We start from the raw sequence: 17,633 nt of genomic DNA on the forward strand, positions 1-17,633 counted from the left end.
CTGACTCTACACTGGCCTTTCAATTTCTTTCTCGGTTACTCAATTGTAAGGGTTGACTGATGTGTTCCTGATATAGTTGTAGAGACAAAGGAATTGCTAAGGGAGAAGGGAAGTGACTATCACAGGTCAGAGATGAATACTGGGCGATGGTTCACCACGAATTTGTGTGGAACTGGGCCCTCCTTGAAATGAGCTTTTGGTATTTCAGAGTTCAGCTGTTGGGTCAAAACTTGGCACCAAACTGACAAGCTGAAAATGTTGCAGTGAGCAGCAATAAAAAGCCAAACACTTCCTTAAGGTGGCGTCATACAGGGCGAAGTGTTCCATGTGGCCAGAAACTCAACCCCAAATGAATGCAAACTGCCAAATGTGTAAATACATGCACTGGTTTGTTAACAAGTTGTGCTATATGACGTCAATGTTGTGTTCACATCCTGATTCCACTAGTCAAGTGTACAAATAATCACTCATTGCAGGTTTTAAACGTCACATCTAGAATGATGCTTGGTTCTGGGCCTCCTGAGAACCGCCCCTCTCCTTTACTCCCTCTAAACTCTGCTTTGATTAGGAAGGTTTCTAGCTTGGACCATGAGCGACATGCTAAACAAGGAGCTTTCTCTGACCCACCTGGGTAAACTACTCCCACCCTGTAGACACATCACATCTGGAGGTGTGTCATGAACGCTGCTCGGCCTGTGCAATAAAGGAGTCATCTCGTGCTGATTAACATGGAAGTCTTGACCTTCATGTTTGGGCGAGCTGAGTCAATGTCTTTATGAGCACTTTGTTTGTGGACTTGTTTTTAGGCAAATCAAACATGTCATCCGTGTGGTCGGCATTAAGCTGAAGTGTTCTCTACCTTGTTTACAGACACACCGGCGGCCTGCTCTCATGCAGTTTGGGGCTCCGCACAGAAACATAAGTGGCCGAGCACTTTTCCCAGAGAAGCAGCTTTTGTTTGGGTATGGAGGAAATGAGATGGAGGCGGGGGTAGGGGGACGTGGGGGGTGCACACTTAAGGAAACGGCCTCGCGCTCTCATGTCCAGACCCCAGCCTGTGACATGTAGGAACTTGACGGTGCGCATATTTCACAGCTGAGGTTCCACAAGGTCACTGTGTTTGTTTGCATTGAGTCAAGTCCGCTTTCATCATCACCTGCAGATGCAGCCAGAACATGTTCAGATAAAGAAACTCTGTTGATGTGGTGTTTCACAGTGAACAGTTCAATACGTTTCATTTTTGCTGTTTAATGACGTGTAGCCTCATACTTGAACACTTGGGAATCATGGACGACTGCTGCTATGCTTCAGTTTGCATACATCCATACTCAGAGATGAAACCGTGGGAAAATATGTCACCTTTCGTGACCAAACTTATCACAGTTATCAGTATAGTAGCGGTTGACATATATGAGAAAAATGAATAAATCACTATATAACAACATATAAATGTACAACATTAACATTAAAGCAAGAAGACTCCTGCAAGCTAAATAGGTTATTTCAAAAAATATAATACTGAGGACAAATAATATAGCAGTGTTTGCCAATCTTCTTTTCATTCACACAGCAAAGTAAATTCACTGACTGAAATGCACCTGTAGCTCGGAGATTTCCTGTAAATTTTTCTACCACGTTTTTATAACACACAAAACGTACTACGCCTGTGTTTCAGAGACTTGCTAAATTTGGTTGATGCTGGACACTATCAATCACCATGGTAATTATGTTCAGATTGAAATGGTACAACTGACCGTCGGCTGTTTTACCACCGTACACTTTGTATCTGTTATATTCCTACTCACACTTGCTATTTCAGGTTTATAAATGTGTTCAATCTGAGAGCATGCAGTGCACTATAAGTACCCGGATGATGCACTTAAAATTTGTCACCTTACTTTCAAATTTCTGAAAATGGTGCCTTAGCAAGGAGGACAGGTCTTTGGTGGTGATGGCGGCATAATTTCCTAGTCGTATTAAAGTGGGGGCATGGGGGATAAATATGAAAACTTAATTAAATATAATTATTATGGGATGACGGTGCATTTATTTGAACGGTATGATAGTAAATCTAAACGAGGAGAGAGATAATGGCGCAATACATGCACCAAAGGGCCTGATCAGAAATAGACCCATGGGCCCTGTGGTAGGACTGGAGCCTCTGGATGTGAGGCGCCTCATCTTCTAGGTGAGTTAGCAGACACCTGTTAATGATACATTTGAAGTCAAGTGAGGTCAGCGCCCGGCAGATATGTAGTTGGGTGAGTGCACAATGGCCATATTGGATTTTGGAAGCCACTCCCCCACTAACTGAAGCATTCGATATGAGACTAAGTGAGATTAAATGTTGTCTCGACAAACTGCACGTTTGTAATGCTCTTATTTACCTCATCCAAAACAACAATGTGAACAAATCTAACGATTATCAGTTTGAAGATTTTGAGTTGTGCTTTTACCATTTGCATCATTGTCCCACGCAGAAAACTCTGTGTTGGCATTAGAGTGGCTGGAGTAGCGATCTGTTTGTGTATGTTAGGGTTGCACCACAGTATCTGATCTGGTGTCCATCCTGCTCTGCCATTGTCCGTCCCAGTTCTCCCACCATGGCTGCTGGGAAGTCCATTTTTGGCCGGCTCAATGGGAGGAAGTGGGCACCGTCTCGACCAAGAAGGGAACAGAGTCTCCGGAAAAGCAGTCCTGCTCTGCTGAAAGTTCAGATACGCACATAAACACAGATTAGAAGATGGCAGCAAAAGTTCATAGGAAGCCTGGAGCTTGAATGAACCTCAGTTTTTCAGCAAACACACTTTTTTATCTTCAAGCTAAGAAAAGATATTTAGGAAATATTTGACATTTTGGGACATTTACTCATTTACTCATATTCACTTTATTGCCAAAAACCAGCGACATCTACAGTATCTGTTAGCTACAGGTTAGCTTAGCATGGCCAATGTAAAGAAGGGGAAACAGCTAGCATGGCTCTGTTCAATTAACAAAATCCTAAAGGCTCACTAATTAACACAAACAATCTTTTTTGTTGAAGGTGTACAAGATCTGAAATGCAAAAAGGAAACTTGTGTAACAGGTGTGTGACTATAAGCTTTGTCCAGAAACTGTAATTCCCATGCTGGGCTAACTACTAATTAAATACTTGGACACATAATCCATCTGTAACACCACAAATTGATATTTCTTCATTTTGGTTTTGGTGTATACTAAATACATGATATATAAAGTGTAATTCAGTTAGCTTTAGATTTCATGTTTATCATATACAAAGCCTCTTGTGCCAATGTTTATGCTAGCTCCTTCTCCACATCTAAGAATAAACCTGTTTCCCAAAATGTCAAACTTTTCATGAGTCAAAATGTAAAATAAGAAAAAGCCTTGGTTTAATTTACTTTATTTAAAATTGAGGTGAGAGGCAGTGCAGAGCCAGATGTGACTGATTGTTCTTTGTTGGGTGTTTTGATTAGGCCATAAATGGGTCCTTGTGTTTGCACCAGATGTCACAGGGTTAACAACAGGCCGACCATTAAACACTATGACCCGAAACAGGCCGGGAAGGAGAGAGAGCTGGTCAAATGCAGGCGAAAAAACGAAAGGGTTGACTGAGAAAGGAAGAAAATTATTTTTAGCATCCATCCTCTCCCTCTTTCAGGGGCTTCATTAAAATCCAATCAATTACATCTCAACACGAACCGCAGCTTGTCGAGCTTGGCTTGAGTCCATGTGTGCTCACAGGAGGCCCGGTTCGGGGTGGGTATATTAAGATTGGCAGCAGGAAAGGTTTGTAATGGAGAACTACTGGCGTTTACGTTTATACCTTAACCTAAGTTCCAACAGATCCATTTGCCTTTGTATCACTGTGTCATTGTAAGTTTCCCATCATCATGAAACCATGAATTCACACTGACATCAGAGCATAATCCCGCCAAACACACCAATCACTTGTAGCCTCTTAAATCAGTCTTCTCCTGCACCGAGTGGAAAAGTTCCCACAGTCCTTGTTAAAGAGAAAAATGTGAGATTGATAGTTCAGCAAAACAATTCTTCACTCGTACCGACTCTAACACATAACATACATAAAGTACTTGTACTTCTAGGGGGAAACTTGCTGCTAAATTGACTGCATACCCAAGACAGCAGATGGAATACTTCAGGTAGATCTGCCTTTGGCAATAAAGCAAATAAAGTTTTTAATGGATCTATTTTCTCATAAATACAGGGCGTAAACTACTTGTAAGAAACCACGTGTGAAACCACGAGCACTGAAGCTCCTTGCATTTTTCTTGTGTGTGTGTTTGTTTGTGTGTGTGTGTGTGTGTGTGTGTGAGAGAGAATCAAATATAAATCTCTCATGGCTGAGTTGGCGATCACTGCCAAACAGCTGTGGAGGAACACGATCAAAAATATATCCGAGGAGCTTTTTTGTGAGGTCCAGAAAAGGAGAGAAAAACACAGGTGAAAGAAATAACAACAATCACTACCTCCTTCCTCTTTTCACGAACTCCTACAGGATGTGTCTTTCATGCCTTGCTCTATTCATCCTCATCTCCATCCTTCTTTTGTCTCCCTCTTCACTTCTCACCAGTGTGAAAATACACAGGAAACTTTTACCACAATGGGACTTCTCACACATCTTTTGCTCATTAGGGATTTGAATGTTCACTGGAGAAGTATTCCTGCAGGGGATCGGAGTGCAGTTTACCACATATAAACAAACACTCTGACAAATCAGGCTCCTGACAGGCACTTCACTCAGCTCAGCTGGCAGGCCTGCACTTTGCAACTTTCAAACTCTTCCACGGAAGGCCTGCCATCCTGGTTTTGATGAATGGATAGGCATCAGGCTAGCGGCCTCCGTTCAGGCCATGATGTATGGTGTGCCTGGTAGTGAGAGGCTGACGTGCGGCTGCAAAGCTGTTTCATATTTATATGCAGAAGTTGAGCGGGGCTGGGACGTTCAAGGCTTCTGGTGGTTTGGTGCATCAGAGTGTCAGGGTTAAAGCTGCAGTCAGCCATTACGCTCCTCTCTGAATCGTTCTCTGCATTGTAATGAGAAGCAGATATCTGCTATCTCCACCACAGGCTGCACGGCTGAGTGATGGGAGGAACAGACACATGGTGAGTGCGGCACATCCTGTCCATCACTCCTGTTTGATCCTCTGATCCAATGTTGACTCCTCTCTGGTTTCTATTTTTGATCCGATCCTCTCTCTGGCTCTCATTTCATGCGTCTCACTTGGATATTTCCCCTCGATTTATAACTGATATATTCGCACTGTCATACATCAGTATAAGCAGAGAAAGATGAGGTGGCCTTGTATGTTTTTGTCTGTAACAGACGTAAGCAGAGGCTCAGGGTTATAAATGAGCCTATGCAGAAAGACTAGATAAATGAGAGTGCTGGTGCTACGGTGCCCCTCACACAGGGCTCAGCTCCAGATGCTGCCTGGGTTGCCACATCCTGGCCGTAATCTGCCTGCAGTGCTGCGTTTGCCTGTGTGTATGTGATGGGTGGGGTGACCATGAATAGGAACCACCTGGGTCAGAGAAAAATGGCTTAAGGTGATTTTCCGTCCCCTGAGCAATAATTTTTCACTGCAGAGTGATTTTCTTTTAAAGGACCCGGTAAACAGTATATCGCCATTTTGATCTTTCTCCACTAAAGTGACTCAGGCTTCATTGCACCAGTGCGACTAGCTGCGGAGTTGTGTCCAATAAAGCCTGCAGTGTTTGGTTCTCTCAAAACGAAATGTCACACTAGGTTTAATCAGTCTGTTTACCACTCCTGCAAATTATCATAAATTTCTAACTTCATTTCAACCATGAACTTGATGCCAGTGACTGTATATCAACACTGAGGCTTTCATGCATATAGATTACCTAAAGCTAACGTTGCGAGCGAAGCTTCTGCTGCAGGCTTCCTTAAAAACATGCCACATTCCAGCAGCATTTACGGTCCATTTTTCATTTGGCGTGACAGGACAATAGGGGAGAAAGTTAGCTACCTTATCTGCAAACTCCGTGGCATCGGCACAGTGAGGCACCGTGTTGTAAAGCACACGTTGGATAGTCAGGATAGGATTACTAGATTAGAGCTGTAGCCCCCCGGGTGGGACTCAATGAGACGGACAGTGTCTCGTGCAGCCTGTGGACAGGCTCTATCATTCACTAATCCATACTGGACACCCACTGTCCCCTGGAGCAAGACTTGTCATCAGCTCCCACCCATCTTCTGCATGATCCCAATGACCTGACTCATAAGAATGAATATAGAGTGTGTGTGTGAATGTGTGTGTGTGTGTTTGAGTGTGTGAGTGTGTGTGCAAGAATGCAAAGAGGATGGGGGTGAGAAGCAACCTGTAAGGCTTGAACTTTGTTTGAGTTACTGCTGCGCGCAGGAATGATGGACAAAGTTAATGGGCTGTATGAACCAGGGCCAGTCATGGTGAACAGCTTAGCATGAAGGCACTGACAGATTCGCAGGTTAGAGAAAGAGAAAGAGAGAAGAGAGAGCAAAGATGAAGAGGGAAAACTAGAAGGACACTCAGTGGAGCGAGCACCTCCACCGAGGCCAAACACTCTCTTTAAATTCAACCAAGCTGCACCAGATTCAACACACAGACATCAATTCTCTGAATATGGCTGATGCATTGTTGCTTGGGAAAACGTAAAAATGTGTGGAAAAAATAGTCATTAAAACAAAACCAGTCTGACAGATTTTAAATGAGACAGTTGCACTGTACCCGGTCTCTCTCGCTCTTCTCTCCCCCTTTCTGCCCCCCTCCCCCATCTCTCTCCTCTCTCCCCCCATTTCTCTCCTCTCGACCGGTCGAGGCAGATGGCCGTGCAAATTGAGTCTGGTTCTGCTGGAGGTGGGTGGGGAGTTTTATTTCTCTCCACAGTCGCTAAGTGTATCGTTCTGGGAACCAGTGGGTTTCTCTCTTATTGTGTAAGGTCTCGACCTTTCTATGTAAAGTGCCTTGAGATCTAAAAGAGGTTTCACAGAAATCCGTTCTGCTCTTTTTCTGTAATCTCACTTACAAACCAACAAACAAATGGACAGGGGGTTAAACACAGTAAAAGGACAAGATTTTAAAACTTCTTCATTCCTTTTTTTACATTAACAATCGATCAAATTAAGTGTAACATGAAAGGTCTCACTCATTTTGTCGACCCCACCGAGAACTGTCACTCAGCTCGTAAGGTTTATTGAGCCTTTTGTTGCCTTTCACTCCTTTGTTTCCCTTTTACAGCCCACAACTTTACTCTTTTGCTTCACTCTCACTGCTCTCATCAGCGTTTCTCTTTTTTCTTCCTGAGCTGCCGCACGCAGAGGTTTTCGGCACAAAAGCTCTAAAAAGCCCTAAATAGCCCACTGTAACCAACCTGCCCGGCACCAAATGACAAACAGACAAAAGTTAGAGACTCGCTGTGGAGCATAGCTGAGCTTTTAGCGGGAGTTCGTGTAGAGCAAACAATCCAGAATTTGAAGCAGTGTAAATATTGGACTTTCACTCGCCACATATACAAACACGTCTCTAAATGAATTATTCTGTTGCTCCATTTCTGATGGATGAGTAAATAGGTTTTTGTTTATTAACATATTCATCATAGCAACGTAAAAGCTGATCAGCTCGGCTTGTTTTCGCTGCCTCGAAGTGGCCCGAACCCAGCTTGAAGCAATCCAGTCAACACGCCACAAAGACTCTCAGTTCATTCTCACTTTTTCTAAGTTTGACATCTGAGCAATTCTCAGGTTTCAGTCACATTCATGTGCTGGTGTAAGAGACGATCTGTCAACACGAGGAATGCCTTCGTCGCGGCATTTTCCAACAGGGATCCAAACTTTCTGCCAAACACACACCTGCATGAACACATCCCGGAAACAAGACACAAAATATCACCTCATCACGAGCATGAGGAATAAAAGAATAAATCTTTTGTTCTTTGACTTTTTTGTAAGATTCATTGTGCTTCCCCCCCGTCTTCACTCCTTCACAAGCTCCTTCTGCACCACTCCGTCTTTCAGTTCACTTCGCACAGGGCCTCCTCTCCCCCGGGAAGATAATTGAAAATGAATGGAAAATTAAGTGGAGGATGAGTGAGGAATGAGGAGCGGGGATATGGAGGAATGTGAGGAAGCAGAGGCATGCAGGAGGAAACCTCAGAGCAGGATGAAAGTGTAGCAGTTGACGGTATGGATGTGCTTGAGAATGAGACGGAGAGGGACCCTCTGAATGGTGATTTGCACAAAAATAGGCCGTGTCAGTCAGATCCCCCACCGTGACACAGGGCTGGACTACAATAGAAATGACGGTCATTAGGAATAACCCTCTCAATCTCTCTTCCTCTGTTTTCCTCAACTTCTCACTCCCTCACCACCATCCACCCTCCTCTCTCCCTACGTCATCTCGACCCTGTTCTCCTGCCGCAGTCCTCTGCCCTGATCCAGCTCCTTATCTTTTCATCATTCTGTTTATCCTGTGTGTGTCTGGAATAGTACAAGAAGGGTTGAAAGGACTCTGTGGGAAACAGTGTGTTTGAATAGCAGAATGGTTGCTAAAACATACAACAACATACAACAAAAATAAACTATGCTTATTTGACCCAAATTCACAAATTGCCTCAGTGGCTTTACGATATGTTCAATATAGACACTGTATGCCATTATCTCCTGAATTCAGGAGGGAAGCACTATTATCAGCAGGGGGGATAGGAGAATAAACAATTGAGCAAGGTCTCTTCTAAGACAGTCATGCAATGCGTGTTGTATATGGCTGCAGCAGCAGAATTACAGCACTGACAAAAGGAATTGCAATTTATCAAACCTTCATTTAATCTGCAACTTGCAGGTAAAATGTGGAGGAGCATAAACAAGCTGCCTTTTCAAGTCGAAACTTGTTTGCAAACAGTTGCCTATTTAGAAATCCAGCAGATGCACACATTCGCATTCTTTCTGAGCCATGTTTGCGACCCTCAACAAGTTTAAGTCCTTGGTTCTGTGTCTTTTTTGGCCCGGTTTTGGTCTCCACCACTTCCAGTGGAGAACACATGGCACTTTAGAGGTACATTTTGTTCACCTACTTGCCACTTACTCTGTTCTCCCATTGTTTGGTGCCGAGGAGGCAGTGCGCAGTGGGTTTCAGTTTCCAGCTGTGTCACTGATGAAAGTAGTCAAAAGAGTGAAGCTGTGCACCGGAAAAAATCGAAACAATGAGCTGAAAGGTGCTGAAATGCTCCAGAGCTGAGTTGACTGCAGGGTCAGGTGATTATTGAGTGAATTTAGTCATGCGAAATTTTACTTTATTGAGTTGATCAGATTCAGGCAAGGTGGAAAAGGGTTGAACACAGAGAAAAGGTCACGCAAGGGTTTCATTTCATTAGATATTTCCTTTCACATCAAATGCGGATGGCCTTTTCTCACACAACACCGCAGTACACACACAAACACACACACTCACACACACAGACGCACACCCCTGCAGTTCCCAGTCCTGCTCCCTTGTGAATGAGGAATACAGAACAGGGGTTGGCAGCAGTCTGCAGGGCTACGGATGCTTATCAGAAAGGCTTACAAATCCCTCCTGATGCTCCTGATATGAAGGACAATGGGTATGCGTGCGTAGTGGGAGCTCTCTTTAAAGCCTCATTGAAACCGACTTCACTTCTCTTGCTCTTTAATGAGGTCAGACCGGGCCTGCTGGCTGCATTTCATCACTACATACACACACCGTCATAATAAACTGCAGTAAGGGGACGTGTTCCACTCAACGATATCTTCTTCCCGAGCAAACATGCTGAACTCAGTGCACCTGGTTGACTCTGTGTACTTCAATCACTCAATAAGACATCAAAAGAACTACTCTCACTTGAGCTCTGCTTATTATCCTGATTTCCAGGCTTCATCGCTGCAGTATTGAAGGACAATCCCACAGTTTCTGCTGCTTTGTCGGATCCCGTCTTTGTATTGCACGTGGGGTTAATTGCCCTGGTGGGAGCCGTCGCGAGGCCACCAGAGTTGCAGGTGAGCTTTCAGCTGCGCTCGGGGGAAAGACGTGAGCCACCCACACAGCTTTGTGCTGCTTCCAAAGGATGTGGATGAAATGAGACGGAATGCCGCTTGGACGACAATGAAACAACGAGGCAACACGCAGCTGATGTTGTTGTTTCAGGACGTTGCATTAAAAAACAAAACAGAGCCCTTTGCACCTTCAGTCGGCCTCGGATTCAAATGTGAAGTAAAATCCAGAAAGTAACTCTGTCTGCTGTCCGTTATTCAGAGGGTATTTTCAGTTACTTCTGTTGGACTGGATCAAACCTGTTTGTTGGTTTTGGGTGGAAGCGGTTGACAGATGTGGTTAACCGAATGTCTGCAGCTCTGGTTTCATATTTAGGTAACAGGGTGGAGAACCACAGGAAGCACGAGGAGGTGCTCATGTAGTAACGTTAGTATGTATGTGCAACTATGGTATATATTGAGGTTTCAAGGCCACCGTTACTAACAGCAGTCACCAAGTCTTGATTAAAATGATTCAATGCCACGAGGTTTCTTGAATTTCTACAGGCTACTACACTTTTTTACACGAGGAGCAGCTTTTCTACTGATTTCATCCATCAGACTATGTTTTGTAGAATATAGCTACATTGCTAATGATGATCCAGAATCATTATTATTCATAATCCAACCTGATGGAGAAACCATATGTTTTTGACACAGATCTATGAACAGAATCAGTGAGATTGGTAGAGAAGGAGTAGAACTCCGCTGAGCTAGGGTTTCCCTTAGATTATTTCCTAAACAATCTTTTTTTCTTTTATTCTAACAATATAATGTTTATTTTTTATTTATTACAAGTTTATTCTTGCAATTTAATGACTTTATTCTAACATTAGGACTAAAGCTAATGTAGCATTTCTCAAGTACAACAGCAACTTTCTTAAAAAAACCCTCGTGATCACAAAACTATTGAATATTAGACCGTAAATCCCACTTTACAGGTTATGTACATGGGTCAACACACAATTCAAAGTGGAATGTTGCATACAATCATTTTATTATGTAGTGTGTGACATTTATAATGTATTTAGCGATCACTAACTCATATATCAGTGTTACAGTGAACAGTGTGAGCAGCATCTAAACAGCTGTGTCCTCACACAGCTTTGAAACTGTATGCCACATGCACGAAAATATCCATGCTCTAGTTGCTTATTAAAAACAACGGGACATAGTGCAGTGTGCGTGTATAGACCTGCATCAAACAACACACTTGATATTTTGACGTCACATGAAATAGTATGTTATGCATTAGTCACATCGTTGATAAAATGGCTGGAATTCAGTGCGTTCTTTTCTTCATTTCCTCTTTGCTCTGCCGAAACTGGCCGGATTGCTTGCTGCGTATTGAGCGCCCCGAGGGGGACGATGCCATGTCAATACGCACCGCTGCTGGGACCAGCCTTGGAGGCGTAACTCCTGAGAGTATCAGCAAGTGCAGAACAAGGAACAGGCTCAGATTGATTCGCGGAGGCGGAGGAGATCCTGTGCGCAGCAAGTTGCCTTTTCCTGCGCTGGACTCGGTGTTAGAATACTCGTCCGGTAAAACTCGACGAAAACGAATCTAGGTGTTTGGACCAGAAGAGACGCGAGAGAGGAGGGAAGATTTAAAATCAGGTAAGCCGATAAATGGAGCTATTGCTGGCGTGAGGAGGCTCTTGGTTTACTAACCCCTTGGATTGCTTGGTCCATACTGTGGTTTGAACCGCTAACTTATTGTTACATATCATAATATACGTGTAACCGACTCAGTATTATTTCTGAGAAGATAAGCAGGCAGTTTTTGAGGAACATTTTTTGTAACATTTTGGGGATTTTTCGAGATCTGAGCAGCTCCATCTTCCCTGCGCGTAATTGACCTGGCTCCCCATTTAAACACGGAGTCAGACTACTGTATACCAAGCCGCCATCTGATAAGACATGTTTGTCTCCAGCCTGACATAAATCAACAGTGGCAACAATGAGATACAATGTGTTTGCGCTCAGCAGTGGACTGGGAATTCTTGACTGGTTCCGTGCGTAATGACGGACAAGGCAGCACGGTGGCTATTTATCTACGCGGAAACATGATGTCCTGTCCCTTCCGAGGGGAACAGATCTTTATCCCGGGCTACAGGAGGAAAAGCCTGTAGAGAGAGAGAGAGAGAGAGAGTGGCAGGGGGAACTTGTGACTGTCATGAAGCACCTGCACCATTCTTGCGGGCGGCATTAGCACATGAAAATGGCCTTTGGTTGCTTTTCACTTCGTGTGTATTGAGAAACAAAGGAGGTTTTCAGCTAATTTGTAACTGGATGCTGGCGAGTTGAAAAGAGGAGAAGCAGAGGCCCTCTCTCTCTCACACACACTTTCTGCCACACACACCCTGGGAGAGTTAGAGAGAGAGAGAGAGAGATGACTTACAGGCTCTGTGCTGTGGCTGTTATCTGATGATCGCGGGCGTTAACAGGTTAATGAGCTTGAAGCCTGTGGGGCTACCTGGCACCTCCAGGTAGTTTCCATATAATATAAGGGAATTAGACAGAGACCATTGTGAGGGATTTATCTCCACGTACACAATCCCTCCATTAGAAGTGAATGGCGCTCCCCGGTGTGTCAAAATAACCGAGAGTTAAATTAAACGTGTGATATCTGACATCTCTTTGAAGGGCTTTAATCGCGGGCGGAGCGTGGTGGGAGAAAATGTTCCCATTAGCAAACAGAAGAAGCAGGGTCGAAGAGTCAAGATACTGCGTTAATACAAGTCCTGGATTTAAAACCGAGTAGAAGTCCTGAGATGATCCTGATAGAAATGTGTAAATATGTAAAGCTGGTTATAAGGGGTCGAGGAGAACACAATCTTGTAGCTTTATATTGTTAAAGTCAAAAGAAAATGAGAACCAAATTGTACATCACATTTATGCAAAAATCATAAGAAATTAATAATGAATAATAAGTTTAGAATTAATATAATGTAGGTATGTTTAATCTGTAATTATATATCTTTTTTTAGAAGCTGATCATATGTTTGTATAAAATCTGGAACTGTGGGCCACCCTTCAGACACATGTGGGTTCAAAACATTACATTCGCTCCTGAATCGGGTTCAAAGTGTGAGCGGCCTATAGAATGGGTGAGACACGCCACAGAGCTGCACATCCTAATATGTTGCAGGTGTGTATATATATTTCCACTTTGCTGTCTTCTTTCATCATCCTCTGTGACTTTGGGTCCAATTATCCTCTGCACAGCACCTCTCTCCCAGTCAGACAGATGTCTGGCGAGGTCACATTTCACTGCTTTTCCGGCGTGCTGTGTCAGCCAGTGGTTGGTGACCCTCGTTTAAATCGAGGTCCGGCAGTTTTCGCGGGTGTCGGAGCCCCCCCCCCCCCCGCCGCCAATCCCTGCACACAATTCACTCTGTGGGCGTACAAACCAGCGGGGTTAAGCCACTTGTGTTCCGGTTTTGATCTATCACCTTTCACCTCCGAGCTTTCACACTGGCAGGCTGCCTGTTAGGGGGAGCTGAGAGAGACATCACAGCGAAAACAAAAAATGTGAAGACAAGGCAGGCGCAGCCGTGCAGGGCCGGACCCCTCAGAAGGTTTGTGGCCTGCTAAGCTGCTCCAGACAGTTACCTCTGTGATCTTGCATATTGCTTCAGTCACCTCACTCCGAGCCTATCTGCCCCTTGTGTTTGAGACTGCCTGCAAGGGTTCATGCCTTATTAGATTCAGATGTTGTAAAATGACGTATTCGAGGTTATGAGCAGCATTTTTCTTTCATCGTCTGGGCGGCGACAGCTCCACTCTCACCCTTCATCTTCCCTCCGCCCCGAGAGGAGAAGGGAAACATGGGAGTTTGCTCTGACCATAACATGCTAGTTAAGAGAAAACATTCTTTAAAGTGGCATCAGGTTTCCCACCCTGACCAGCGCGTTATCTTGGAATGCCCGAAACGCTCCGGAAATAGAGCCTGTTTGGATTTCTCTCTCCCACTTCCTTATGTCTAATCTGCACTCTGTGCTAGTGGAGCTAATGTAAACATTTATTGTTCTGCTCCCTGACTGTGCATCAGTCAAACACGACTCTGTACTGTTGTGACACGACAACAGAGAACCTCTATTAACTCATTATGTTGGTGTTTAAACAGTTAAACCACTTTAAGATTTTTCAGGATCTGGTGGCATACCTCAAGTGGCTTCCTGTTTTATTAGCTCATGCCGTGGGAGTCCACATGGATAAAATAAGCCATGCTTAATGCCACAGAAAATTGCTTTTTGAATATGATACCAGAAGGTTAAATGGGGGAAAACAAGCATTTACCTGTTAGATCTTTTTCCATATATTGCAAGAACTGATGAATTGATGATGTTTTTGCAGGATCTGTCCCAGTCAGAGGTGGTGTGTTACCTTCCTGAGATCTGTGGTCGTCTCCCAGCCCCGGAAAAATGAGTCTGAGCACCAGCGAACTGGAGGACCTGTGGGAGTCGTTGGCGGAACTCAACTTCTCAGAAACCTTCAGCAACATATCGAGTGTGAATGCGATGGTGTGCGCCACGGCGTTCAACCGCAGCGCTCTGCTCTACTCCATGTGCATCCTCTACACTTTCATCTTCGTCATCGGTTTGGCCGCCAACGCTCTGGTCCTCTGGGTCAACATCCGGGCGCAGAGGGACTCCACCCCTCGCCACGAGACGCACATGTACATCACTCACCTGGCAGTCGCCGATCTGTGCGTGTGTGCCACTCTGCCCGTGTGGGTGAGCTCACTGGCCCAGCACGGCCACTGGCCCTTCGGGGAGGTGGCGTGTAAACTCACGCACCTGCTCTTCTCCGTCAACCTCTTCGGCAGCATCTTCTTCCTGGCCTGCATGAGCGTGGACCGCTACCTGACCGTGTCGCATCAAGGGGAGAACGCGGGAGGCCCCCGCAGGAAGCTGATCCGCACCGGAGCGTGTGTGGGGGTGTGGCTTCTAGCTCTGGTGGCTTCCCTGCCGGACACCTACTTCCTGCGCGCTGTGAAGTCGACGCATGGGGACACCATGCTCTGCAGGCCCGTGTACCCGGAGGAAAACCCCAGGGAGTGGATGGTGGGAGTGCAGCTGAGCTTCATTTTTCTGGGCTTCGCTCTCCCCTTTCCTGTCATTGCGTTGTTTTACGCCCTGCTAGCCAGAGCTCTCAGCCGCTCCTCGACTTCGGAATCATCCGCCGCCATAGAGCAGGAGCGCCGCGTGAGCCGCAGGGTGATCCTGGCCTACATCGTTGTGTTCCTGGGCTGCTGGGGGCCCTACCACGCCGTCCTCCTCGCCGACGCCCTGTCCCAGCTGGGCCTGGTGCCTCTGACCTGTGGCCTGGAGAATGTGCTTTACGTGGCCCTGCACCTCACCCAGTGCCTGTCCCTGCTCCACTGCTGTTTCAACCCCATCCTCTATAACTTCATCAACAGAAACTACCGCTATGACCTCATGAAGGCCTTCATCTTCAAATACTCCACGAGGACGGGCTTGGCGCGTCTCATCGATGCTTCCAACATGTCTGAGACCGAGTACTCTGCCGTCGCAGTAGAAAACCCTCCGCAGATCTGAGACTCAAAACAACCCAATGAGCATTTTCTGAACACTGTATCTAAATCTAACTGACGATAATGTAATATAAACCAAAGTCACGACTGATGTTCTCATCAGATTCTGACGATTCGCAGCATTATTTATGAAATGACGGTGAAAGGAGAACAAAAAAAAACAATCCGGCATCTTTTTATTTTGACAAAAAAATCAGCTTGAGTCCTGTAGGAAAAGCTTGAAGCACTTAGAAAACAGTTTCATTATAACAGCTGATACTGAAATAATATGAATACTGTCACTCATTTGTAAAACAGTGACTGTGTAAAATCATTGCCCTGACTGTGTTTATAGGATTGTGCTGTGCCTGTTTGTGTGCGTGGCGTGCATAATCTGACAGGCGTTGAATATTGATGATATTAGTAATATTGTTAATCATTATGTTTTAAGTTGTATTTATATACTTTTTTAATTGTTTCGCCTCTCTCACGCTGTAATGGAAGGTCTTCACACACTGATCTCTGCTCAGTGCTTCACTTCATACAATGCTGCCTTATCATTGTAGTCCAACCACTGACCGGCTCAGTGTCCTGCTGTCTCATTATTAATCCAAACCTCATGTCACACCAGCTGAACCCTTTAGACAATGACCATGTATTTTTGTATTAATGTAATTGCCTCATGCTACTAAAAATTATAAATGATCTGATGAGTGTTTGTTCTGTGCAACATTTAAAGGACCAGAGTCTTTTGAAAATACGCGTAAAGACACGAAAGTGGTTTCAACTTTGTCGTCTGTCTATCTGCAAGGGAGCAAGTAAACTTATTTCCCAGTATGTCTAACTGTTGCTCTAAGGAAGCCAAATTGTTCTTACAAATGATTAACATCATTCCACACTGCAGATTATTAACTTCTCTGTGTTACTTGTAAATATTTTCATACATTGTCTGAAGGCTCCAGCTGGGACTACTGAGCAGAAACATGTAGCTCCCATGCATCTTTTCTGAAATGTACAATATTAGGCCGATATGCTGTACCATCTCTCTGTATGTACACACATGTCCATGCTGCTGCACACGGATCACAGGTGGCTAAAACCTTTATGACCAAATAACATGAATTAATAGCTTTACTCCTCTCATGGAGACAGCAGCTGTGGTTTGCAGCAACCAAGTGTTTATTAGGGACCAAACAACAAAGAACATGATCGAATTAGTGTGTGTGTGTGTGTGTGTGTGTGCCCGTGCGTGTGCTTGGGCGTGTGTGTGTGTGTGTGTGTGCATGTGTGTGAGGGTGTCAGTGTGTGTGTGACACCAATAGGTGATGTTTCATGTGTCATAAACGTTGAGTTAACCAGTTTTCTCACTGTCTGTTGTAGGAAACAACAAACCGTTGATATGCCGACACAGAGCACATTGTGTCATGTGATCGGTTACACATGGACGCTTTTACACTGAAAAGATTTCATGTCGCGATTAGAAAAGACTGCGGACGCCAACATGTGTCTACAAGAACAGAGGCATTCCTTTTGTATTGTAATGTGTGACACGTGTTTTGTTATATATTAAATACAGAGAAACTGTTCAGCCTCAGTGATGTCTTTGGTTTCCGACAAAAGTATTCGCACAACTTACTAACCCCCCCCCCCATGCTTTGAGATGCTTCAGATACTTTTTCATTTCAATAAATATGTTACAGAAAACCTTTTAAACACTGCATTCTTACACAACAAACACATCAAGAATTGTCACCGTAGCTTTCTGTGGTTTGCCCCCGGCTGTCGTGACTTGCATACCGAGCTCTTCACAAGTTATGGTTGAGTTATGGAGCATGAGGCTTTTAGTGTAAAATAAAACACACAGTTTTCAATTACTGTCGCACTAACTGTCTTTCAAACATCAGTGAAAGAAACAGATGTCGCTTCTGTCACTTTAAAGGAACGGTCCGACATTTTCTTTTGACAAGCAGGGTCAGTCAGGGTCAAAACTAGACAGGTCGATTTATGATGTTTCCTCATTTAGTGAGA

General features: G+C 44.5%; 1 protein-coding gene across 2 annotated transcripts; it reads left to right on the top strand.

Annotated features, from left to right (window-relative positions):
* The first annotated feature begins 11,364 nt into the window (after nt 1–11,364).
* Nucleotides 11,365–17,189, top strand: LOC128455579 (atypical chemokine receptor 3). 2 transcript variants are annotated; one of them, XM_053439251.1, is made up of 3 exons: nt 11,365–11,683; nt 13,057–13,217; nt 14,426–17,189. In XM_053439251.1, exon 3 carries the CDS (start codon nt 14,494–14,496, stop codon nt 15,628–15,630), a length of 1,137 nt encoding a protein of 378 aa, XP_053295226.1. In that variant the 5' UTR covers nt 11,365–11,683; nt 13,057–13,217; nt 14,426–14,493; the 3' UTR covers nt 15,631–17,189. The 2 variants fall into 2 exon arrangements, with proteins under 2 accessions (XP_053295226.1, XP_053295225.1); XM_053439250.1 differs by lacking the exon at nt 13,057–13,217 and having other exon boundaries at nt 11,392–11,683.
* Nucleotides 17,190–17,633: the final 444 nt, after the last annotated feature.

This window comes from Pleuronectes platessa, chromosome 14 (genome assembly GCF_947347685.1).
Source record: "Pleuronectes platessa chromosome 14, fPlePla1.1, whole genome shotgun sequence".
Classification (NCBI taxonomy): domain Eukaryota; kingdom Metazoa; phylum Chordata; class Actinopteri; order Pleuronectiformes; family Pleuronectidae; genus Pleuronectes; species Pleuronectes platessa.